This window comes from Thamnophis sirtalis, unplaced genomic scaffold (genome assembly GCF_051295495.1).
Source record: "Thamnophis sirtalis isolate CommonGarterSnake01/CBP01778 unplaced genomic scaffold, rThaSir2_p1.2 scaffold_5, whole genome shotgun sequence".
NCBI classification, from domain to species: Eukaryota; Metazoa; Chordata; class Lepidosauria; order Squamata; family Natricidae; genus Thamnophis; species Thamnophis sirtalis.
In genome coordinates this window covers 25219259-25246960 of record NW_028261385.1, presented here as the reverse complement: position 1 = coordinate 25246960, position 27702 = coordinate 25219259, and the positions used below count along the sequence as shown (strand labels likewise).

Genomic DNA, 27702 nt, shown 5'->3' with positions numbered 1-27702 from the left:
GGTATGTCTAGTTTAATGAAAAGAAGGACTAGGGGAGACATGATAGCAGTGTTCCAATATCTCAGGGGTTGCCCCAAAGAAGAGGGAGTCAAACTATTCTCCAAGGCTCCTGAGGGTAGAATAAGAAGAAATGGGTGGAAATTAATCAAGGAGAGAAGCAACTTAGAACTGAGGAGAAATTTCCTGACAGTTAGAACAATTAATCAGTGGAACAGCTTGCCCCCAGAAGTTGTGAATGTCCCAACACTGGAAGTCTTTAAGAAGATGTTGGATAGCCATTTGTCTGGAATGGTATAGAGTTTCCTGCCTAGGCAGGGGGTTGGACTAGAAGACCCCCAAGGTCCCTTCCAACTCTGCTATTGTATTGTATATCAAATTCTTTTTTTCCCAAACTTGGTTTTCTACCATACAACAGGTGTTCAGGTTTAATTGCATATTTATACCTGAAGAGTTGGGAGAACTCTATCAATGCTATCCAGGAGTTTTTTTAGTTGCTTTGCTTCGAGTACTTCCTTTCTCTGGAATAGTATTGCCTCCAAGATCCATGTGGTTCCTCTAGATAGGCAAAGGAATATTAAACCTATCAATCCCAAAAGGCATCGGAGGTAGATATTTTATGAAGTTTCTTCTTTAAGTGGTGATATGTTTGTCATTAATGGATTGTTATTGTTCCTTGCCTAGTAAATTATAACTAGTTATGGGTGTGTAGTGTAGTTATGATTTATTTCGGTTGTTGTAAGTATTTGATTCTTTTCTTATTTGTTCTTATGCATTGTTTCAATTATGTAAGCTCCTAAGAATTAGCAACAATTGAAACAGCTTATAAATTCAACAAACAAATTGAGTACTCAGGGATTTTAATAGAACTTGCTCCTCTCATTGTCTGTCATGTGCTCCTCCACATTACAAAGATTATTTTAGTTAATAATTAATAAATGGAAATATGGCTACAAGCAAAATATCTGTCTCTAACATAACATTTCCAATAATGTTTCTGTGGCCAACCCAGGCCTAGGAGCATTCTTGACAAAATAATAGCCAATAACTGTCTATTTAACTAGACAATAGCTAGGTTGAAAAGGCAAAGAAAATGAGAAGATAAATATGGCCAATTTTGAGAACTCACAGATCAGGAAGCATGAAATAATGTATTAATCCACAGTTCAATTGTCATTTTAAAAAATAAGTTAAATAACAAGATTGGTACATATTTATTTCTCTATTCCATGAATGAACATCATTTTACATCTTTTGAATACCTTGCCAACTATTAGAAAAAGAGATTTTGTGTGACAGAAAATAGCATCAGCATCAACTATTTATATTGTTGTTCACAGTTTTCATAAGCGTGCCATTTTTTAAAAAACATATTTCCTGTGATTATTCACAAAAACACTTCTGCTGTAGAAAGCATTGCTTTCTTTAAGAAGATTTGAATTGAAAATGTGTTATTTTGCTTTGTAGTTTGTTAAATAGTAGCCCAGCAAGGAATCAAAATTGGACCACATCATTCAAGGAGAGGAACTTCCCCAAAGCACTGTCCTAAATAAAATTACTCACTCTCACTCAGTGATGGGATTCCAGATGTTTTCCTGCAGGTTCTATGAGACCATGCTTTGCATGCGTGCGCATCACTCAAAGATCACCCTCAGTGTCAGCACTGGTGAGCTGAGTTGTTATTTTTTTTAGCTCAGCTGAGGTGCGGCAATCCATTCTGTCGCGTGAATCAGCTGAGCTAAAAACCAAGGGAATATAGGACAGTAAATAATGGGGCAGTAGGGTGGGGCCAGTCAGAGGTGGTATTTGCCAGTTCTCTGAACTACTCAAAATTTACACTACCGGTTCACCTGAACCGGTCCAAGCCAGCTGAATACCACCTCTGCTCCCACTCCAAATGAAAACTGCTGTTTTGGGGGGGCAATTTCAGGAGACAATGGAAGAGAGGGGGACCTGGTTGCTGTGATCTGTAGGGTCATGAAGAGTCAGGCACAATTTACCAACTGAATGACAAATTGATTGAAATAATTATTATTGTAATAGAAGTTGTGGGTTCTTTTTCATTGCTTATATATTTAGTTGCTTACTCACTTGTCATATCATTTACAGCCACTTACCAAAAAAAAACAACCATTAAGCCAAATTAAATGAAGAATATTAAAATAATTAAAATCTTCACAAGTTAAAAAGAACAGTTCCAAAAGATGCGTTTTGAAGACTTTTTGGACAAACCAAGAAGGAGGCCAGCCTTTTCAATTTAGCTAAGATTGCCTTTTAAAAATTGGGACAGCTACAGGGAAAGCTTGACCCCCGAGATCTCACCGGAGACAAGCCCCTATTGCTGAACCTCCTTAGATGACCTCAGTGAACCTTGGAGATTTGGACTTGGGTGAATGGGAAGGGGTAGCCATGAAGAAAAAGTTTGAAGTAGCCTGTAGTCATGCCATTTAGGACTTCAAAGTCAATACTGTGTGCTTTATCCAGAGAAATACCAGCAGCTAAGAGAATGCATATATGGTCTTTTCTGGTTCTTTCTTAGACTACCTAATGCTGATGTCTGTACTAATTGAAATTCAAGACTAGTTGGAAAGTAATACATAGAATGCAGTACACTAGTCAAGCATGGGTGCTATTAATCTTTATAACAAACAACAGTATTGTGTCTGGAATTATTTGAGTGCAAAATATATATTTTATCATCTAGCAAAATGCCCTTTTATGCAAACTGTTTTTACTTTTACAGTCTTCAGCTTGTTACCTTTCTTAGGGCCAGCAGACCCATCACCTATACCAGAAGGGAATTATGGGCGTTGTAGTCTCAAATACAGTTGATAGCTATTCTAATATGGATTTCTAGGTACGCAAAGAGAAAGATTAGCATTTTCCTGAATAGAAATTTTCTGCAAATGAATATAAAACCTCTAAAGCAACGTGGCTCTTTGTGCAATATTGAATTGTGGTTTTCAGTTAAATTAAATCGCATTGGAATCTGATCTTTAGTACCATGAATATGGAGGCCTGATCAAACTGTTCTTTCTTAGACTCAAATATTCTGTCTGCTTGCAAATTAATTTTCTCATAGTTTTCTACAGAAAAACTCATGGTAAGCTCATGGCCACTGTACCTTCTTTCAAAGTAAAATAAAATCAGTAGGTAAGAAGTTTTGTGGAAATTTTAATCTACAAATTTTATCTTCTGGTGCCTGGTATCCTGGCTCATTATACAGATTCTAGATGCAAAAACTAATTGGCGTTTGATGTTTCACAAATGTCAGTACCTTATTATGCTAGTTGACATTCTAACATTTTAATTTATATTTCAGGTAAAAGCAGAGGAATAGTAACAGCTGAATTTTCCTTCTGTTACCTCCTGATATAAATATCTAATTTGAATAGTTTCAGACAGCACAGAATAATTAGCAAGCATTTAAAAAAACTGGTTTTCATCATTTCTCAATCAAGTTCAATTGAAAGAGAACTTCCTTCTATAATTTATTTAGATTTTTATTTTGTATTTATTTTATTTACATACACACACACATATACAAAAGCCGACAGATATATTTTGCTCAATTCCAGCATTTGGGTAGCTGAAATCCAAATGAAACTCATAAAGAAGAAGTAGTAGTAGTAGTAGTAGTAGTAGTAGTAGTAGTAGTAGTAGTAGTAATGGGCGCCACCCCTCCGAAGAGCTTTACCTTGTTGTGGTGGAGGGGCTTGCATGCTCTAATGATCCTAAGGGATATGCTGAACAGGTACAACCATATCAGACAGGTCTTAGGTGAAGGGCCAGACAAAATTTGCTCCACAACCCATTCAAATATGGTGAATATGAAAAAAATGAATTTATACTGGCTGAACCATCTCCCAGATTAACAAGGGTTCCGTTGGATGCTATGGCTCCTGGGCATTCTGCGCAAAATGAGCTACAGGGCTCAGCTCCCTCTGCTAGGCAACCAGGGCATGGAGCTGACAAGCTACTGGAAGAAAAAGTGAAAAAGCGAAAAATCTGGTCTAGGGACGAAAACATCTCTACTATGAAAGCTTACTATCAGTCTGAGCCAGCAAAACGTGGATTTCAAAAATGAATGTATCAGATTTGGAAGGTGAAAGACACGGACTGTGATATCAGTGAACAAAGGCTAATGGACCAACGACGTGTAATTCTAAGCCACAAATTTTTCACTACAGCAAAATTAATAGGAATTGAAGAGAAAGCAACTAATGGTCTGAGTATACCAACAAAGAAGAGTAACATCAAGAATGATTTGCAGACTCAAAAGCAAACTGAGGAAGAAAGGGAGGAAGAGGATGCTGAAATGGATGAAGATAAAAAACAAGGAAGCACTGAAGAACAAACACCAACAGACATTGCTCAATTACCTGAGAAAATAAAGCATGAAATGGAAGATGCTGAAAGAATATGTTTGCCAAAGCTGAATCAAGTGAACCGAAAAGAATTGAGAAAGGTACTAAAAAAGGTCAATCAGGCTGTGCAAACCATTAAAACCACTACAAACCAGCTGATGTATGCAGTAGCCTTCACAACTACCAAAGAATTGGGTATGAAAACACAAAAGAACCAAAGAGGCAAGAAGAGGAAGCTTAAATGGAAAATTCGGTTGGAATTGAAGATCAAAAAATTTCATGAAGACTTGAGCAACTTGAAGAACCTAAGGCAAGGTCAGGTAAAGAACAAGCAGGTCAAAAGCAGCCTGGAAGCCAGATAAAATTTGGAGAATAAAGAGATTGCGATAGTAGTTGAAGAGCTGAAGCAGAGGGATGTTCCCATTGCTGAAAAGATTAAAAGATATGAAAACCGAGTAACTCAATTCAAGGAAAACTCACAGTTCAGAGCAAATCAGCACCAGTTTTATAAGAACTTAGAAAGTGGAGATGGAGTAACAACAAATGAAAAGCCTGATAAACAGAAAGCTCTGAAATTCTGGAAGAATTTGTGGGAAAACAACAAGAAGCACAACAGAAATGCAAAATGGATCAAACAGATTGAGGATTCTATTAAAGTGCATAAAATGGAAGATGTGAAAGTAACAAAAGAAATGATGCAAATACAGTCAAGAAAAGTGAAGAACTGGAGTACACCTGAATCAGATGAGTTACATGGCTTTTGGTTAAAGGCACTTACAAGTATGCACAAAAGATTGGCAGTCCAAATGAACCAGATCTTAAAAACACCTGAAAATGATGAATGGATGACAACTGGGAAGACATTTTTGATCCAAAAAGATAAAGAAAAAGAAAATGATCCTGGAAACTATAAGCCTATCACCTGTTTGCCAACAACATACAAGCTCCTTACTTGCATCATTGCAAACCAAATGTATAGATACTTGGAAAGAAATAACTTGCTTCCTGTAGAACAGAAATTCAAGAGGAACAAAGGACCAACTGCTGATTGACAAACTAATCCTAAAGAATTCAAAGAAAAGACGAACCAACCTGTTCATTGCTTGGATAGACTATAAGAAAGCATTTGATTCAGTTCCCCATAGCTGGATCAAGAAATGCCTGAAAATCTTTGGCCTCAGCAGCAACATACAAAAATTCATGGAAACTTCAATGAACCTCTGGAAAATGAAGCTTATAGCTGATGAAGAAGTACTGGGTGAAGTTGAAATTAAATGAGGCATTTTCCAGAGTGATTCCCTTTCACCCCTACTTTTTATACTCTCAATACTACCACTGATAATCAAGATGAACTATGGATACGAACTTGCAAAGAAAGGACTGAAAATTTTGCACTTGGTGTAGAAGGATGATTTGACGCTGTTTGGTAAAACAAAAGCTGAACTGAATTTATTAATTGAAAGCACAAAAGAATTTAGCCAGTTTGGAATTGACAAATGTGCAACAATGGCAACCAAAGCAGACAAGGTCATAGAAGATGATGGAATAGAATTTGAGAATGAAGAAATGATAAAGGCAGTAAAACCAGAAGAAGGCTACAAGTACTTGGGGATTTTAGAGGCCTCTGACTTAATGCATAATTAACCTCGCTATTTGGAAATTTTAAATTTATCAGACTTGAACATTCTGATTCTACAAAAAACCACCCTACTTGGAACAGCTTATATCCTTCAATGTTACCTTAACAGTTCCTAGGTCCTTAGTTAGGACTCGAGCTGTTGAGCTACCAACCAGCCCCAAAGGCTGTGAATCTCACCAAAGATTAACTACGCAATAATAATAATATAATAGTGTGTGTGTGTGTGTATATATATATATATATATATATATATATATATATATATATATATATATATATATATATATATATATATATATATATATATATATATATATATATATATATATATATATATATATATATATATATATATATATGAATAACAACAACAATAACAACAACAATAATAATGTAACAGTGATACCCATTGTCATCAGGGCACTTGGCACCATGTCCAAGAATTTTACAAGATACATCAACAAATTGCAGCTTCCTGCAATAACACCAGCGGAACTGCAAAAAAACTGTGTTACTCGGAACATCTTATATTTTAAGAAGGTACTTGGTTGATACCTAGAACGCTGGTAGCAAACCGTATTAACCATTAGCACCAATCACTGGTAATGTATTTTTGAATGTTCAGTTGGCTGAGTTTCATGTTTAATGAATAAAGTATATATAATAATAATAAAAGTGAACAAGTTTGGTCTAATGGTTAAGGCACCAAAGTTAGAAAGCTGGAGTTCCAATCCTGCCTTAGCTACAAAAGCCAGCTGGGTAACTTTGGGCCATTTACTCTTTCTCAGTCCAACTCAACTCACAAGGTGGTAGTTGTGAGGAAAATAGGAAAGTGTCTTAGACATGGGTGCGGCCCAGTGGTGGGTTCCTACCAGTTTGGAGTAGTGGTTTGGTGACCTGGGTCACTGGAACTGGCAACAACCCAGGCTTGCCCCCCCCCCCAAAATGGTTCTCGGGGCAGTGCCATAAGCGCCACCATCTTGCTTTTTTGCTTCTGCACATGCAGAGAACAATTTTTATTGTACTGCACATGCGCACACAGCTCTAATTGCCATGGTTGGGAAACACTACTCTAGAGCTGGGCTGTCAAACTCACAACCTGCGAGTTGGATGCGTCACATTCTGACTACAACCACCCCCATTTTAGCGAAGGGGGGGAAAAGTTACGATACATCATGTGATAAAAATGTTATGCCTTGAGTTTGACACCTTTCCTTCTCCAGAGCATCACAGGCTTCCCAAAGCATCAGGAAGGAATTCCTCCCATGTTTTTTTTCTCCACCACATTAGGAAATGGGACATTTCATGTGTAAAAACATAGTTTGGCAGTGCTACCTCTAACAATATGTAAACTCTGAAATGCTATCAACAAAAATTTGTGCCAGAAAGGCAATCGCATAGAAAATTTTGTCAATGAAAATTTTTGGAAGAAATTGTGAAGCAGATTTCACACAGCACCAGTGTTCATAATATTGTGAAATATTGAATATTGTCATGTGCAGATGCTTCAAAGACTGCAGACCAATGCTGTATTCACATACCAGTTGTGGGTTGCAGGTGATATGCCCCATTATGGGTGTACCAGAGCCTCCCCAGAGCACTGGGTACCGTTCTGGTATGGTACTCTGGAGGGCCCACCCATCTGCCCGAGCTCCTTACCTGTCCTTTAAGCCTTTGCCGCTTCCATGCACGTGCATGGCGCATACGGTACCTGCATTATGCTCCGCCGAGCATCTGCAGTGTTGCTGAGGTTTGCGGAGGCGTCACAGGCAGGTATGACGCACGCGCGTGTCCATGTGGGCGATGCTGGGCCTGAAACCCATTACTGTCACATACCCATGTAGTCCAAAGTATTATTTTTTTCAAAATGAAATCTGAAATGCTAACGCAGCTCTTTTTTTGTCACCTAAGTAGAACTTTCGTTCATTTTGTGAAAACTAAATTCAACATAAAATTAAAAAACAAAACTATAAATCCAAGGTTTGTTAAACTTGATTAATGTGAAGATCGGATTGGTCCACATAGTTATAATAATCTTTATTATGCTCACTGTCCATAACAATGTGAGCTAACAAAATAATTAAAAGGTTACTTTTCAAAATAAATAAATATAAAATAAGTCAGGATTTGTTTTACAGGCAGTATAACAAAAAGTAGCTACATTCAAAGAAATAAAATCATACTGATCTAATAAGTGACCATATATAAAAATTGAGCAAAATTGTTGTGATGCTTAACCAAATTCACTATTATCCTATTAATATTAATCCTATATTAATAATTAATGCCATTAGTATCCTACTGTTCCCATTTATTTGTACTCATTTCTTATGTATATACTTATACCTGCTTATACTTATATGTTTATAAGTTATATTCATACTCATACTTGTTTTCTCATACATGTTTGGCAAACTAAATAAAATAAAATAAGAAAGAAAGAAAGAAAGAGAGAGAGAGAGAGAGAGAGAGAGAGAGAGAGAGAGAGAGAGAGAGAGAGAGAGAGAGAGAGAGAGAAGAAAGAATCAATCATATTAGGAGGCACAATGTACCAAGCTATGGATTCAGTGGTCGCTTCACAGGGACATAGCTTTAGCTCATAAATAATATGTTTGTATTTGCTCTCAAGTACAGCTGTTGGTAGGACACAGAAATGTGCTAATGCTAATGCTTTTTTAAATTTTGGGGTTGTTCAGTTGAAGTATTTTTCCCGCCTAAAAAGTGGGGGTTGGGTCCTCAGGAACTTATTCCTGGGAGACGCAGATTGATTTATTTCTGCTTTTCCAGAACTGTAGATGTTACTCAAGTGTTTCCAAAGTGTGGCTCTTAAAAAATGCAAGGAAGAGAGACAACACTTTTTAAAAACCAAAACAGAACGCTTCTTTCACTTTCAACATTTGAAAGTGCAAGATTTTCCCAGCAAGATATCTGAAGGACACCAACAACAGTGAAATAGCAATTAGAAAAGAAAGCCACAAAATTGCCCTGGGAATTTCCAACAGGTTGATTTGAAAAATAAAGAAATATGAAGACATATCCTCCCTGGGGTCTCATGCCAAATTTCATGGCAACATTGAATCCAGCTTTCCTCTCTTCTTGAGTGAGCTTGCTTGACAAGCTGCTTTCTATGACTTAATTCACTGAAGTGAATTCTAAGAGTCAGCTTTAGTTATTCACCTTTCTATTAAGAGCCAAGGTGGCGCAGTGGTTAAATGCAGCACTGCAGGCTACTGCTAGATCAGCAGGTCAGCGGTTCAAATCTCACCAGCTCAGGGTTGACTCAGCCTTCCATCCTTCCGAGGTGGGTAAAATGAGGACCCAGATTGTTGGGGGCAATATGCTGACTCTCTGTAAACCGCTTAGAGAGGCCTGAAAGGCCTATGAAGCGGTATATAAGTCTACTGCTATTGCTATTGCTACTGCTATTCTCTCTCATTCTCCCACCCTCCCTCTGAGTAGTTTTGATGATTTCACATATTTTTTCTAATAATTGTATTTTTCCACGGCACATGTTAGAAACAGAGATGAAAGCACCCCAAATTTAGTCACTGCTTTTGGATCTCCTCCCTAAATCGACCTCCCTGCAGTGACTCTTATAATATAAGACTGTTAGGTGAGCTGCTTAGAATATTTCCATGCCCAGGTTGAACACTGTCCAGCAAAAGTTGTGGATTTTTAAGATGCTTTCAGTCCCATTAATTTTATTGGCAGATAATGTCTCATATCTTTAATAGTGTTAGACCCCCTACTCTGTTTCTGAGAGATTTGGTTTGAATTTTGTATAAAAGCAATTATTTAGTGGATGTACCTAGAAGTGATTAGCAGTTCAGAATGAGGACAAATGTAAAACCCTGAAAAAGACAGAAGACCTTTTGAGTGGAATCTCCCAGATGGGATTTGCAAAGCTAGCTGACATTACCACATACAGTAGCAAAGATCGTAGGAAGCAATCCATTATTTAGAGACTTCTGCACAATACTTTCTAATTACATGGGATGCAAGAAGAAAACACAAGGAAGGTGAGAAAGTGAAAGGCAAATGAGTTCTTTGTGTCAACTTAGTTTTGATAAATTACTGCAAGCAGTTCTTATGTAAAATATCCAACTGTAAAGAGGGTGCCTCATTAATAAGTAGGAGAAAGTGACAAGATGAGAGGAGCACTTAATACTTAATATGGTGCACATGTGTGATTATAGAAGAGAGTTAGAGGTTCCTGGAAGAGAAAGTATCTTCTTTGAAGGGACGAAGGGTACAGAGAGAAAAACAGAGATAAACAGACATGTATTCTTAGTGTACAGTCAAGGAATAATAAAATGGTGGCTAAACTGTTTTCAACAAATTCAGTAAGCCATAATTTCTTTAATATTTACCATTCATGCATTTAACACATTTATGTTTCAGTCTTCTTAATTTAATTTTAATACGGGTTATAAAATAAACTGATTTTGTGAACCAAAATTTCAAAAATAAGCCAACACAAAATTAAATATCCAGATTTGGACACTGAATTGACTAATTCATAATTATTAACTGTATTTAATCAAACATAGAAATGAAAGCATCTAACCTTCTGTTTCACAGAAAGAACAAAGGCAAAACATTAAATAAATAACCTTACAGGTATTTAAGGGACATGATGGCTCATTGGTTAAGATGCTGAGCTTGTCGATCAGAAAGGTCAGCACTTCAGTGGTTTGAATCCCACATAACGGAGTGAGCTCCCATTAATTGTCCCAGTGTCTGTCAACCTAGCAGTTCTAAAGCATGTAAAAATGCAAGTAGAAAAATAGGAACCACCTTTGGTCGGAAGGTAACAGCATTCTGTGTGCCTTTGGCATTTAATCATGTCGGCCACATGACTATGGAGACATCTTCGGACAGTGCTGCCTCTTTGACTTTGAAATGGAGATGAGCACTGCCCCCTAGAGTCAGGAATGACTAGTACATATGTGCAAGGGAAACCTTTACCTTTACCTTACAGGTATTTATATGGCCTTCAAATGATTAGCTGACTGTGATAGACTTTATAGTCCTTTCTAACTGGACCCTAGCAGAGCAAACCTTTGCTTTTACTAATTCTAAAGGTTTTGAAGCAGCTCAAAGTTCTTTGTGGCAGAAATTTAACCTACTGGTTTGTAAACCAATTACACAGAGCAGCATGTTGCTGTTTTTTTTTCCACTTCACTTAATCTTTTCTCTATCAGAAAGGCTGTGCATTTGAAAGGGACAAGTTAATAATAAATGTTTCTTTTTGTTGAAGATTCTTGGATCGTCTTACTTTCATTGCATTAGAAAAGAAATGCAGTTATTGTGTTTAAGTCTGTACACGATCTTCTTCCTGTCATGTCTAGTCTATTTCTTCCCCATTAATTACTCTTCGTGATGTCATTTAACTGATGCTCGGTAATGAAATGTTACATTTCAATTATCAATATACATAAGTTTTTCACAGCTTTCCTTTACAATTCAGTGACTGAGAAATCAATTATGTCTGAGTGAATCTTTTGAAGAAAATTTAGAGTCTTACTCTCTTCCTATAAAGCTGTTTTCCCCTTTATTATCTTTTATCTTAGTTCCATGTCATATTGGCACATCTGGGAAAACCCGAATCTGAAAGTTTCCAGGTTTTCCCCATGCAAAAGATAGCTCAAGTCCCTGACCAGCATCCACATGTCCATCACATGATCCAATCAGGCACCATCCAACACAGGAGGTGCCTCCCATTCATCTCATCACAGCTGCAGGGCCAGATGACCTTGGCTTTCTGAGAAAGAATGTTATTTTGATTATATATCACCCACACACTGTATAATCCCTTCCCATTTTCCCACAGTAAAAAATGTGGCAGGCCTGAAGTCCCAAAGGTAAAAGATGGCTTCCAAGTCTGACAACAAGGGTTTTAGCTGTTCATATCAAAAAGGCATTAGGGAATAGGAGAGATTCCCCCCTCCAACAAAGCCTCTTTTTTTCTGAACCATTGTCTACTCTCCAGAAAGTTATCCTGGAAGGGAAACATAGGAAAACCTATAGGAAAATGGCTAATGTGGTAAGACACTGAACCTGTGTATCACTGAGGTCAGCAGCTCAATTCCCGTGAGCAAATAAACCATGTAGGGACAAGGAAGGAGCCTCCCCCAATTGCCTACCAGCATTCAGGTGAAGATAACACCTCCCTTCAAAAATTCCTTTCACAGAGGCAGCCAGCCACCTTGGTTATCCCTGGCTAACAGGTGCCATACGTTAAAAAAAAACCCTTCCCCTTATGCTAGGAGTACCGTAGAATCAACAACTCATGTTCTTCTGAATTGCCAGTAGGGTGATTCACCATCAGTTGATTACCCCACTATTATTCAAATTTTCTCAATACCCTATATTTTTTATTTGCACTACCTGCTAAATAATCGAGATGAATTTATTTCTCTAAAAGTAGCAAAATTTTGCTATAGTATGTATAAGCTTACCAACGAATGATTGCCAATAGGTCTTGTTACCAGGAGATGGTTTGGTGTTATTTGTCTGATTCAATGTACTTTTACTGGTCAGTGGCCAAAATAAAACTTCTGTTTGTCTGGATGTCTATACCTATTCTCTAGATGAAAATGATAGTTTTATTGCCTTTGCTTGTCCTCAGTTATGCATTCAGGTATTCAATTCCAGCTGCAGAGCATTGTGCTCATATTCAATACTGGTTGAGTAGAATTACCAGGTTAGTCCAGAAATAGAGTTAACAGGAGCTAAGAAAGGCCGAATGAAGCTGCAAAAACAACATCAAACCCCATTATCATTTTTTTTTCTGGAAAGAGTTATGAACGTGAGTAATTTCATTCTGAAAATCTATATTTTTGGGGGCGGGGGAGGGAAGGAATGAGTTTTAAATCAAGAAATTGTGTCAACCAATTTTCATTTTGTTGCTGACTTCACATAAATTGAATATTGCAAGATGCAGATGAGGGTTTTTTAGATGCAGGATGAGGTTGAAAGTCATTTAGAATAATAGAATACTTAGACTAATAGGTGTAGTGTTTTTAATCTTTAAACTGAATTGTAGGTTTGTGACTAGATTTTAGCATAATTTTTAAACTTTTTGGTAATTGTTTTCTCAATTAAATTAAAATCCCAGATTATTTTACTTTTTGAAAATATTGGTTAATTTCTGTACATTTCAATCATCTACAATGCTTATAGATGGGTTTGCCAAGTTCATTTACTGCAAGAAATACTTAGAATTAATTCAGGAAAATCAAGTCTGTGATATACTGATTGCTTTATTATCCTCCCCTCAAGAAGGTGGACCTTTTATATAGAGATTAGGCTATGTACGACTGTTTTTGAAAAATAGCTGTAAAAATTTCATCTAACTCATCCTAGGCTGCAGTTTCAGGAGCTGTCAATCTTATCCCTTTCCCTCTCTTTCTGATCCATATTGAGGTGGATTTGAGTTGGTTTTTTAAAAACATTTTTCTAACCCAAAATGATTACCAGACCTCTCCAGCCATCTGCTGCTACTAAATCTTTGCATGTTTTAAACAGATCAATTACTATCTTATTCCCTACTTCTATAGACTGGGGGCTGTTCAAGAGATGGGTGTTTTTGTAATGGCAACATTATGATGCAAAGACTGGCTGTTAGGTGACTTATGACTCCCCTTATGTCAGTATCCATTACATAACCGTTGTAATATTTCTAATGCATTCTGCAGAGCAACTGGGCTTAGCTCTCTGAATCTGTCTTTCCAAGCATGACTCCAATGGACAAATCAAGATCAACCGGCTCAGTCTCCAGTAATTAGGGCAATATTAGTCACAATACTCTCACCGTAAATCCATCTCTTTTATAACATCTGGTATTGAAGACTAAACAGTGACCTTCCCCCATAACAACCTATAATCCCTTTCAAAAATAGGTCTTATTAATGATGACTCAGCAGATGGCCCTCTCATGTTTACAGAATACATTTTTTTCAGACAGCACGAAAAAAGATTTCTTGGTAAATTTGTCATTCTTTCATAACCCAATGATGCTTCTATGGGGTTTTTATTTTTGTTAATTTAACAGTAGCAAAATTAGCACTTAGGCTTAGCAATAGCACTTAGATTTATATACTGCTTTACCGTGCTTTACAGCCCTCTTTAAGAGATTTACAGAGTCAGCCTATTACCCCCAATAATCTGGGTCCTCATTTTACCAACCTCAGAAGGATGGAAGGCTGAGTCAACCTTGAGCCTGGTGAGATTTGAACTGCCAAATTGCAGGCAACTGGCAGGCAGCAGAAGTAGCCTGCAGTACTGCACTCTAACCACACTGCCACCGTGGCTCAATTGCTGATAAAACAAACACAAAATTTCAAAATATGGGTAGAAGAAAATTCTTCTCTTTTTTTCCCCCTTTACTATTTATTTATTGAATTTACATACTGCCCATCTCACTCTGCAAAGCAACTTTGGGAGGCTTAAATTTTACAAATTAAAATCATCAATGTTAAAATACTAACAACACTAGCTACAAAACTAAAAATAAAACAGAGGCAAAAATGATATAGTGGCAGCATCTTCCCTATTAGTTCCCCAGCCACCTCCAGCACAGATCCGAGATTGCCAGGATCCGAAGCCAATTGGCAAAGACTCTTCCAATAGGTCCAAAGGGGGGGGGGGGGCAGAACTAATTTAAGGTGGCAAGAAGTTCCAAAGACTGACAGAAAAGATTCTTCTTCTAGATCCTGCCAGCTGAAAGACTTTGATTGATGGGAGACCACAACATGCCTCTTTTGGTGGATAAATGGGGTGGACCAATGCCATTGGGTTGAGACGGTGCCTCAGATAACCTTGTCCCATGCCATAAAGGGCTTTAAAGATGATAACCAGCATCTTAAAACAGACCTGGAAGCAATACAGCAACCAGTGCAGCTCACACAGCAGTTGTGTTGCTTGCATCATCTTAGAGTCAGGCAAAACTGTCTGAACCATTATAATATGTACCAATTGTAATATTAAAGGTTTTTTTTATAACTGTATTGGTTTTCAGAAAGATAAAAGTTAAAAGCTAAATAAACAAATAGAAATTTTAAAAAAAGGCTCAGAAGGGAATGAAAGTAAAAGTGGAGAAAAGATAAAGAAGAAAAATTGGAATTTTCTATTCTATCTATAAAGAAAATAGAAAAAAAATGACTTCCAACTTTCTTTGGTACAAATAAGGCTATAAGAAGGATCAGGCTTTATTCTATTTGTCTACATTGTATTGATAATGCTATATAATACTACCGTAATCATCAAATCCATGTCCCCTTTTCATTTTTTTCCAGTTTCTTGCAAAAAGATCCAATAATGGTTTCTAAGTAGAAATAAAATTTGCCAAAGTTTTTAAGTTTTCTTTTATCTCCTCCAATTCCAACTTTTGCAGAGTGCAAAATTCACTCAAAATTAATTAATTTTGACACAATAAAAATACTTACAGTTGCCATTTACAGTGGAAAGAAAGCCTCCTCTCCCAGCTAATGGATGTTTTTTCACCATTGTGGATAGCAAACTCAGACATTTTTGGGGGGTGGGAAGGGGATGGGGAATGGGGAAGAGTTAATCTAATCTACCTCATCCAGGCCATGGTCTACATTTGACTCTTCACTGAACATCATTGACTTAAGGATAAACTCAGTGACCGATACTTAAATGGAATTTCCACATAAGGTGTGTATATTTGCATTTTAGATTGTATTAGCAGCTTCTTCTCCAGAAAGGATCCCAGGGCAGCATACATAACACTAAAGAAAGTGAAAGTAATACAACGAAAAGCCAATGTGCATATAAGTTGCAGAGGCAACAAAAAGAGAAAGTCACTGCTTTCATGCTCCAGTTAGCTATAGGCGGACCATAAAAATAGCCGTGTGCTAATCAGCCCTGAATCAATTTGAATTGGAAATTCAAGATGCAGAACTGGCATGATTCGATTTGACTTTACAGATTGAGATTCCTGGGCAAATCCTTCAGTTCAAGCCCCTTTGAGATTTTAGAGTCAATTAGAAAACCCGCCCCACAGGTTAGAACTGGAAAGCATTAAGGTTTTTAGAACTTGAATCAAAGGATAATACATTCCTTGCAGGGTATTAACCCCTGCCTAATTTTAGTTGTATAATTTAAAGCATTTCACTGCAATATTTATTTTCAAATATTCCTCTGCCCATCCTTCTTTTAAGGTAGAGATCAAGATTTAGGACAAGTAGCTCAACAGCCTCCAACTTGTATAACTCAAAGCCTAATTGTATTTAACTAGCGCAGCATGGGATCTACCCCAATTTAAAAACAATAATCGTTCAAAAGGTCTTCTAAAAAAATAAAGTCTTCATTTTTCCACTTACTTTTCTGGGATGCCAGGCTGGCTTGACATTAAAGATTGATCCCTACTTTTCCAAAGTGGGATGATATATTTAATTCCCTCTGATTACTGTTTCATTTCCAGAGGTATGAGCAGGATTGACATAACTGGTTGATAAGGTCACCTTCATCATTGGTTTTAGTGGGTGTTGACTGTAAAGAAAAACATCTATAGAAATAATTCCTTAATTGGAAAAATTGAAAGTTTCCAAATTTGTTAAAAGTGTGTGTGTGTGTGTGTGTGTGTGTGTGTGTGTGTGTGTGTGTGTGTGAGAGAGAGAGAGAGAGAGAGAGAGAGAGAGAGAGAGAGAGAGAGAGAGAGAGAGAGAGAGAGAGAGAGAGAGAGAGAGAGAGAGAGAGAGAGAGAGAGAGAGAGATGTCTGCATAGGAAAAGAATATTATCACAGAGGTATATTGATAATCTTAGGATACATCTGGCTGACAGTTCTTATTTAGTGATATAACCTTACAAGGAATGTGTAGTATCAGACTGATTTTTTTAAAGAGTATATTGGCATAAATGTGTGTATCATACATCCTACACATATACGTGTAAAATTAGTAAGGGACCAAAATGTTCAAGTGGACTGGACAAATGAATGAATGAATGAGTAAGTCAGTAACTCAGCGAGTCAATGATTGAATGATTGATCAGGTGCAGGAAATCTTATTTTGAGAATGGAATGTGCATTCTGCACTTGTATAGCTACAAATTCAGTGATCAGTAGAAGTTATGACAGTGCAAAGTGAAGGAAAGTTCCAGCCCTTGCAGCACTCCTGCGGTCACATGAACAAAATTTGGGTGCCTAGCAACCAGCTCACACATGCAGCCAGTAGCTGTACCCCACAATCACACAATCACCAATTGCAACTTCCCTACCCGCAAGCAAAGTCAATGGAAAATTGGCATGGAAAGTCACAATTGCAGGAATGTGTCTCCAGCCCCACAGCCCCACAGCCTTTGTTCATTCACTCGAACTGCACCCTCTTCACCTCCACTTTACTCACTCCTCCCCACATCCTCTTTTTATGGCCTCCCTTCAATCAGATACACGGACACACTCTGTGCTCTCTTCCCTGGTCTCCCTCATATCACACACACCCTGCACCCTCTTTTCTACAGTTTCTGCAATTGCACACATACACACAGGTCTTTATATGGTTACATGTACCCCATGCCTTCATTCACTAGCTTTTCTGAGTTCACACTACACTGAGCACCCCCTCTCCCAATGGACATAGAGCCTGCACTAGGCCTCAAAGGAACTCCCTTCACCCTTTGTGTGGCATCGCCCCCTCTTCTTACTTGAAACTTTCTCTATTTCCTGATTAATTGTTGTGGTCCACCAGCCAGCAGCAGAATTAGATAGTGAGGAACTTGGGGAGGAACATGGGGTAATCATGGAATCTGGGGAAGGCTCGGATGAGGGCTCTGCATAGGAGGCAGAGAGGGGGTTTGGGCCATCTGGTAGTTAAGTGCTGCCTCCGGAGCCTCCAGAGTCTCACATCAGTGAGGCAGAAGAACAGTGTGAGCCTGTTCCCACTGTGCACATGCACAGAGCTTCCAGAAGGCAATAATAATTAAGACAAAAAGGTCGACTCAGGAGTAAGGCTTGGAGATGATTGACCCCTCCCATAAGACATAAAAGAGGAGCAAATGGATGTGAGCCTTTGCAGGAAGCAATTTGGTTCATTCTGGTCGGTTCAAGCTCTGTGTCCGTTTGACTCTGGCGATGAGTTCAGGGGAGAGTAAATCCCAGATGCTCCCAGGTTCTTTAAAATTGTCTTAGCAAGATACCTTAAACCAAAATTGGTTGTAAATTGTTCCGTAAATGTGGAATTTGGTGCTCAGTTGAGGAGTGAAATTAATTCAGTCTGGCAAGAATAATATCAGGAGCAAAGACCAGAAACAACATGACAAAGCGCAGGAGTATGTTTATTGTCGCTCCCTTGTGGTAGTTGTCATTTAACAATGATATCGTCAATAATTATAAATGTGAAAAAAAAATCAGCTATATAGAATGACAAGTGAATGAAATAAGTTTCCCAAGCCTTTATGGAAAATATTGTTGTTGCTTTTAGCCATTTATTGCGAGATGAAATTTGATTAGATGTAATAAAAATTGTCTAAGAAGAAAGATAAGGATTCTTATCTTCCTATGAATCAGCCATCTGAAATTCAAGTGCTTGTGCTACATGGCTCTAGATAGCTCGTTTTCCACTAAACATTTTCTGCTGCAAAAAAAATGCAGCTGCAGGAAACTACTTAATGCATTCATTCTTCATTCAGCTGGTCTTCTGATTCAGCAAGAATCCCATTCATCCTTCTTCAGACAGCACATAATTAACACATGGAATCCATTGCTACAGGAAGTAGTGATAGCCATTGGATGGCTTTAAAAGAGGATTGGATAAAGTCATGGAGGACAAGTTTATTATGTCTTGATTGAATGTCATCTCCATGGTAGGAACAGTGTGATTTACAAACACCAATTGCAACAAGTGGAGGAGACTGTGCCTACATCTCCCACTAGCTAGTACCTTGGAGGTATCTGGTTAGTCACTGTTAGAAACAAAATGGTAGATTAACATGGAACTTGAGTTAATCCACTAAGGCTATTACGTGTCTTCCACATGTCTTCTTTCAAAAATATGCTTAGTACCCCCCCCCTCAATTACAGTGCTGTTTTTCATGGAACAACATGACAATCAAAAATAGTTTTGATGTATAAAGAAAATAAAGATCATCACATTTTTTATTAGAAAAATAAACCTCAATCCATGGCTGGAAAAAAATGTCATGATTGAGTTGAACTTTCATAAACTAGAAAGTAATAAAAGCAAAATAAATATATTTCTGGCACAGAGTGTTAGGAAAAATAATTTCCATTCACAATCCCAAGCACTCTGAATTTTAAAGCTATTATGCTTTCATTTTTCTTTCAATAACCATAATTTAAAAATATTAGTAATGCATTATATATGGTTCTTCATATTATTCTGTGACACTTTGCAGTAATTATTTGTATTTTTTTCCTTTTAGTACAAACAAGTCGAACAGTACATGTCCTTTCACAAGCTACCTGCAGATATGCGTCAAAAAATCCATGATTATTATGAGCACCGTTACCAAGGCAAGATCTTTGATGAAGACAGCATTCTGAATGAACTCAATGACCCACTTCGGGAGGTAAGGAAATGGTGCTGATAGGAAAGAACATTCTTTCTCAATTTGAACTGTAAGAGAATTCATAAAGTTCATCTTTTCTTAAGGTTTTTGTTTTATTTTTGTTTTGCGACTTTGAGCAGGTTTCTTGACAAAATTTTTAGAAGTAGATTACCACTGCCTTCTTTCTAATGGCATCCACTTGGCTGTATGCTTAAGGCAGAACTAGAATTCAAGGATCCTCCTAGGTTTACAGCCTGGTGCCACTATTATATCAAACTACTTATAAACTTGGATGTAGATATACAAGACATGCAGAATGCAGATTCCTGCAATGTGATGGTTGAGCTAGAACTATGAATTCTTATTTCCAGATAAAATTGGACCTTTTATTTAAACAGATTTTAAAGTAACCAGGGATGATAACTCCATGATACGTGTGTGTGCGCTTGTGCACACGCATGCACATTTGTCTTCAAGTCAGCTTTTGACTCCCAATGACTTCTTGTACAAATTACTAAAGTTTCTGGACAAGATTTGCCACTGTCTTTTTACTAGGAGCGAGAAAGAGTGACTGGCCCAAGGCCACATAGCAGAATCATAATTGCTTGGTTTCTAGTTTGATGACTTAATTACAATACCATAGTGGCTCACTTATATGCCTTAATTTTATTTTATTTTAAGCAGCTCCATAACAGAAGTGTTTAAATTACAGCTCTCTGAGTACCATTCAAATTGCGCTCCAGTGTTATTTGCTGGAGATCGGTAAAGAAGACCATCATTGGAATGGTTCTGGTATTGTTGTCAGTTCCTTCATAAGCAAAAGCCAGCAGGACAGAATAAACCATCTACGGGAGCTACTTTATTGGCCCTGATAATTTTAGCGTAGGTTAATCATCCACATCAATTCCGGAGTGAGCATATTTCTATCAGCCACCACCATCAATGGAGAAATAGTTCTTTTAAAATATGTGCTAGTCATTCCCGAATCTAGGGAACAGTGTTCATCTCTGTTTCAAAGCCAAAGAGCCAGGGCTCTCCGAAGACGTCTCAGTAGTCAGGCGGCTGGCATGACTAAACGCCAAAGGCACAGGAACGCTGTTACCTTCCCACCAAAGGTGGTTCCTATTTTTTCTACTTTCATTTTTACATGCTTTCAAACTGCTAGGTTGGCAGAAGCTGAGGCAAGTAACGGGAGCTCACTCTGTTACATGACACTAAGGATTCAAACTGTCGAACTGCCTACCTTTCTGATCGACAAGTTCAGCATTTTAGCCACTGAGCACCACGTCCTTTTAAAATATTCAGCAGGTATTAAATCCAGCAACATCACCTACTTAGCCTAGCTGTGAATTTGCAAGTGTGAGATGAGTTGTGTACTTCTTCTGTAGGAAGATTGCTATGGTCAATAAAATTATATGTTAAGCCACTGAATTGGAAAATCATTAGTGTAGCTCTAGTGTCCAAGAAGAAAATCTATAGTAATCCAGGCAATTTCAACCTTGTCATCTTATTTCTAGGTGACATGGTAGAAAGCACCTTAAAGGCTCAGCTTCATCATATAGAATGGGAAGCGTGCTTCTCATAAAAAGAGGTTCTGCCTTTGTATTTAGACTCACAGTCACCTAAGCAGTAGCCTGTGAAATCATTAAGTACAGAGTATAAAGTGAAACTAGGCCACCTTAACTCATCTAAGAACTGATGGACTGTGCAACTTGGACAAGTTCAGTTTTTCTCACTTGACTTGAATGCTAAGGAAATTACGTTTTTGTTTGCAAGAATAATTTTCTATTAGCATTATTGAAATGCCATGCTCATTAATTTTAAAGTTCTAATAAAAGTATGACAAATGTTACAACTTCCACAATTTTTAACCTTTTCAAACTCTGTTTTCTATTCATCAGATAATGAATTTTATTTCCCTTGCAGATAAGGGCGGGCAATTCAATTAATTAGAGTTGCACTTAGAAAAATGCCACTGAGCTAACAGACACTGAAGAAAACATTAAAAAACAAACAAACATGAAAATGATGAAATGCTTTGCACAAAAAGGGGGCAGCTGGAAATATTAGCAAAAGAGTGGATATTATCATGCACCATTAATTATAGTTGGTCCCTGCAACTCTTTTGTTAATAGTGTTTTCAAGTGATCTAAATGTGTGTACTCAGTAAATTCATTCAGTTGGGCTTCATCAGATATTTCATTCAGTGGAGATGTCATTGCTATTTATGACTTTTGTAGAATTAAAAAGTATTGGGAGAAAAGAAAAAGGAAACTAACCATTGGAAATATCTTTGACGGAGCCAGTACTGATAGTTGAATTTGCTTGCTTAAAACTCTAGGAAGCATCTTAGATTTTCTGGGAGTTGCGTAGTATAGGAATCCCCCACCCCTGACCTATGGCCTAGTATTGGGCCATGGCCTTTTTGCAACCAGGTTGCATGAGTCGCGGGCTGGTGTACACACATATGTGCACAGCTCAAGTTGCGTGAGAAGAGGTGGGCTGGCATGCATGCACATCAGAGGTGGGTTCCTACCAGTTTGGTTCAGCTGACTAGGTAGTAACTTGGCTGGCCACGCCCACGAACCCACCCCTGATGCACATGCACAAGCAGCACAACTTGCACAAGTCTGTGCACATGCATGTACAGACTAGCCCGCCACTTATGTGGCCAGTTCCCCTCTTCCCTCCCCTCTGCCAGGCTGCCAAGATGCAAAGGAGGAGGTATATAAGAGGAGGAGGAGGAGGAGGAGGAGGAGGAGGAGGAGGAGGAGGAGGAGGAGGAGGAAGTGGTCTTTGAGCAGAATCCTCAACCACACAAAATAATACCATAACAAAGAATTTTTTAATATGGTAAAGTATCAGAAGTTATTAAACACACAAGACATTATTGTATTCATTATTTCCATCATAAACATGAAACATTAGATATCTTAGCGATCTCAGAACCATAACAAACCAACTCAATCAAGCAGAGCTTTTGTTCTGCCATCACTACTCCTATTAGCTAAGCCACTGCTGGAAAAAGAGAGTTCTGCAGGGATGGACAGCTTTTAAATCAATCTGCATGATTTCTCAAATGTTCCTCAGCTACCATTTTTTATTCCACATTTATTTATTTCATCAACTTGTTATAATGTATTGAATATATTGCAAATGCATTTCTTGCAGGTTTTCAGAAAGATGCAAACATAAGCATAAAAAATATGCATTGAGTATAATTCCATTTCCCCCGTACTTTTTAGAATTAGTGCTTGCAAACACATTCATTTCAGTAGCCTTCTTAGTAAAATCATCATAATTTCATTCGTCATAATAATGACCAGCCTTCCTTTTAATAATACACACATCCATTGTAAAGTAGGGAGCAACACGAATCAATCTGTACTAAGATTACAAATCCTGGCTGTAAGCATTTGGGTGAAGACTGAATGGCAGCTGGGACCTAGAGATCTCTGCGTCTTTGTTGCCATCTGTATTTTTGAAGCTGAAATTCAGTAGTTTGCATCATGTGAAGTTGTTTAAACATGGTTAACTGGCCGTGTTCATGCAGCCACTTAGCTGTCAACCCTGGTTTATAAACTGCAGTGGCTGAGTGACCAACCACATGAAGCCACACCACCCCCCAATCTCCAGAATTGTATCTTAGTGTCATTATACATATCAGTATATATATATATTTCTAATTATCTAAGCAAGTAACTAATTATCTAAGCAATTCTAATTATAAGCAAGTTACACAAAAATGCCATTCAGTTCAGGGATAAAATCAACTTACCTTTGCTACCAGTTTGAAATGCACAGAGCATCTAAAATGAGACATCATGACCTCCAGGCAGGTGGGCGGAGTCTCCCACCGCCACTGCTTCCGGTTCGCCCAAACCAGATAGGACCTGCTGAATTGCACCACTGATTCGGTTAGGACTTAAAATGCAGATAAGGGAATAAAAACAAAAGTAGAGCCTGTGCTGGTGTGCGGTATAGTGTAGCTTTAATGTACCATTTCTGAGCCCATTTTACTGAACCTCTCCGCAGATTTGTGATTACAATTTATACAAGAGAAAGTGATACAAGGTTGAAGAATATGAGATATTTGGTCTCCTTGTCTGGATATTTTATGTCACTGGGAGTTCCTTTTAGAGGAAAGCTAAGTCAACAGATGCTAGTAGTATATGGAGCTACTGCTCTGGATAGACACCAGTGTAGTATTTCCTAAGATGAAAAAAAAATTGACAGATTGCATTGCATTGCATTGCTGCTTATAAAGAAGTGGGTGAAAAGGCAGGTTTTCTTCTAAACCCAATGAAGCTAACAATGCCCACAGTTTCTACTAGCTAGCATTCTACGTCTTTAAGCAAAAACAGATTTGTCACTGTAGTAAAGCAAAAATATTTGCTACACTAATTATTCAGAACAACTGAATCGTTGTTCAGTATACACTTTTCCAGGCAAATTAAAAAGGGAAATCCCAGCATTCCTTTCTGACATGACCAAGAAAGGTAAAGACTTCCCTTGTCCAGTCATCTCTGACTGTAGGTGCTCATCTGTTTCTTAGCTGAAGGGGGCCAGCATTGTCAGATCTCTATGGTCATGTGGACAGCATGACTATACATTAAGGCACATGGAACACTGTTACCTTCCCGAAAAGGTACCTATTTACCTACTCGCATTTGCATGCTTTTGAACTGCTAGGTGGGCAGAGAGGAGCAAGTAGTGGAAACTCACCCCATTGCACAGTACTCAGGTCTTGAACACGGCCTGTCAAATTTCCAGCTGACAAGCTCAGCAACTTTAACCACTGAGCCATCGCAATGCAAATCTTAAATTGCACGTTAGCAAAAATTGTCTTGTAAGAAACATTGATCTTTTCATTATTCACCATTGTATACCCTCCCCTACCTCTCCTATGTCTAAAGAATCATGTGTGGAGCAGAAATATATTGATCTTGAGTTCCGGAGCTACGGCAAAAGAGTTCTTTGACAGGACCTGCTTTAGAAAGGGCAAGGCCTCCACAGCTTGAGTTTCAGGCACCCTGTGACGATTGTCCAGTTAATCACTTGTTTTCAGCTGTCTTGGTGTTAGATTGGCTATTATTACATTTAAAAAGGGCAAAGGAACAATATTGTTGATTTTGAAAAACAAGAAGATGTCTTAGATATTGTTCAAGATTGAAGAAAGAATAAAAATAAATGCTGTTTTGCCTTGTGAAATCTCTGAAAATATCTAAGTGCAAATCTTTACTCAGTTTTGCTTCATGCTGCAGTGAAGTGTGAAATGACAACTGAATAAAACATGTAATCTAATATTCATCTGATATAAAAACAGGTAAAAATTACAACATGAACACAGCTATTTATTAATCAGGTGGTAGATGGTATTCATTAAAACAGCTCTAAAATTAAAAAAATGCAATAACACCAAAGACATACAACTTATGTAAAATTAAATCAATATTGTAAGGACAAGAAAGGATTGAAGTAGTAATTAAGCACAGTTTAATTAAGAGAGCCAGTTGGTTAGGCACCAGGCTAGAAATCAGGAGACTGTTAAGTTCTAGTACCATCTTAAGCATGGATGACCTTGGGCCAGTCACACACATTCCGCCCAACTCACCGCATAGGATTGTTGTTGTAGAGAAATAGGAGGAGGAAGGATTATTAGGTATGATCACTGCCTTGAGTTATTTATAAAAATAATAAAGATGAGATTAAAAAATAAACCAAAGTATTTGAAGCAACTGGTTAAGTTTAGTTTAAAAAAAAGATAACTGATGCTTTTCAAATGCCTGAAAGATCTCATGTAAAAGATATATATCAAGACCCGATATTTCAGTCTGGAGGGCAGGACTTGGAATAATAGATTTCAGCTAGACGAAGATAAGGTTCCAATTGAATGTTAGAAGAAACTTCCTAATAATAAGAGCAGTTGACAGTGGAATCAAATGCTGAGATAAGTCATGGTCTTCCCTTCATTGTAAGTGTTCCAATGGAAGCTAGATAGCCATCTTTCAGTAATACTTTAATTTGGATTCTGGCACTGAACAGATTGTTGGATTTCAAGACATGAATGGCCTCAATTCTGCAATCCTGTAGTCTCCATGTTTAAAGGAATGCCAATCCCCTCCCTTGAAACTTACACAAAGGCTATGCTTTATCTCCTTTAAAAGAAAAAAAAGCCTAAACTTTGTCCAGTAAAATAAGGTAGAAAGACTCCCAGGATTATTTTAATATGAAATTTACAATTAGCCTGTCCAAATATTTGTTACAATTTTTGTGCCATCTATTTTTAACTAGAAATGTTAGCAACATTATTCACGTTTTCAAATAACAATGTTCAAAGGTGGTTTATCTCATTTTAGGTTTCTTTGGGCAAAGCTGTTGCCTTATGAATCCTCCTTAGGGTCCTTTGCATGTCTTTTGTATCTTCCTTATGACCCTTTGATTTTTTTTATTAACAGTCAACTAAGGAATTAGTCTTCATGTAACATCCAGACTAATTAGTTTAAGAAATAGAACTGGACTAATTACATCTGAAAGAGGCAGTTCGGTGTAGTGGTTAAAGTACCAGACTAGAAACCAGAACACTGAATTTGAGTCCCACCTTAGACACCCAGGGCTACCCATTCTCTCCCCAACCTAGTAAAGAGGGTGAGATCAAACCACTTCTGAAGCTCTTGACAGGAAAACTGCATGGAGTAATGCTGATATGAAGGCATGGACAGGCAAAAGGTTACATTTGATCTAGCAGGGCCTTTTAAAAAAGCACTGGAACAAAGATTTGGGAACTTGAGTCCATCTATCAATTAGATTTAGCATCTCTGACAAAGGTATATTTTGTCAGGCACAAGCAATCTGAGCCTCACATGGACAGGCCTAAATAGATATTTTATTGTTGATTGCCTATCGTACAAGAATCCCACCAGACTAACTGCCTTCTCTTGGGAAATGGAGACCTAAGAATATGATCTCAGACATTTCCTTCCGCACATGGACTCTAAGCTGGAATGTGTCTTTACTCTCTGAGGTGGATAGCTCTCCCCTTCAACTGGTATTCCACCAGAACCTCAACATATAGCAATAGCACTTCGACTTATCTACTGCTTCATAGTGCTTTTTACAGCCCTCTCTAAGCAGTTTACAGAATCAGCATCCTGTCACCAAAATCTAGGTCCTCATTGTACCCACCTTGGAAGGATGGAAGGCTGAGTCAATATTGAGCCAGTTAGATTTGAACTGCCGAACTATAGCTAGCAGCCAGCTGAAGTAGCCTGCAGTACTGCACTCTAACCACTGTGCCACCTTGGCTCTTCATTCATATTCAGTGAAGAGGACTACCACTTGCCTAACTTATTCATTTAGTCTTCTCTCAAAGCATCTGCACTACTCGTATTTGTTATTTTTTTTTCTTAATGTTAAAAAAGAATTTGCCTTGATGCAAAATAAGCCCATAATTCAGTATCTTGCCCTGGAGAGCAACAGGAAACATGTGTTAACATTCTCTGCAAAATATTTTCCTGGATTGGTTTAACATGTAGCATAATATTTTGCATTGCAAACGATACCTGCGCATTGTGTTGACATTTACTTCCTGCTCTAGACTGCATATGCAAAGTAGATCAATCCAACGCAAATTATAATTCTGTTGATATTTAAAAGCGAAATTCAGCAGGCAGAGCTAGAGTACAGACTGCAACCCTGAGAACTGTGCACTACGGTAAAAGCTAACTTCTGAGAAAGAGGTTAATACCCTTTCCGAGCTATTATTTAAAGTTCAGCACTGATCTATTTTTAGACAGTAGTGTGAGAAGAGGTTGGCTGAAAATAGATACGGATTATGTCTCCTTGTAGAATATAGAACATTGAGACACTTCATTTTCAGAGAACATAATTGGTATTTAGGATATAACCACTGTGCTCTCAAACCTTTCCAAAAAAAAGAGATTTCTACAAAAGACAAACATTTTGTGTGGGCCCTTACAATACATCAGCATATCAATGAGGTGGAATTTTGAAATGTAGTTTTTTCTAAACAAGTTTGAGAGCCATTGAATTGAAGTTTTCCCCTCAAATCCCTTACTGCTGTGCAATTTTAACAGATTGATTTAACAAGTGTATATGCAGTATATTTCAGCTATCTTACTTTCAATCTCAGAACTTAAACACCG

The 27702-nt window shown here is 37.8% G+C and overlaps 1 protein-coding gene across 1 annotated transcript in view; it reads left to right on the top strand.

Moving 5' to 3' along the window:
• The window catches only part of HCN1 (hyperpolarization activated cyclic nucleotide gated potassium channel 1), a 161900-nt gene that overhangs the window by 123539 nt on the left and 10659 nt on the right, over positions 1–27702 (top strand). Inside the window, exon 5 of the mRNA XM_014056035.2 lies at positions 19412–19558. Within this exon, the coding sequence (XP_013911510.1) occupies positions 19412–19558 (147 nt within the window). The remainder of the gene's footprint in view (positions 1–19411; positions 19559–27702) is intronic.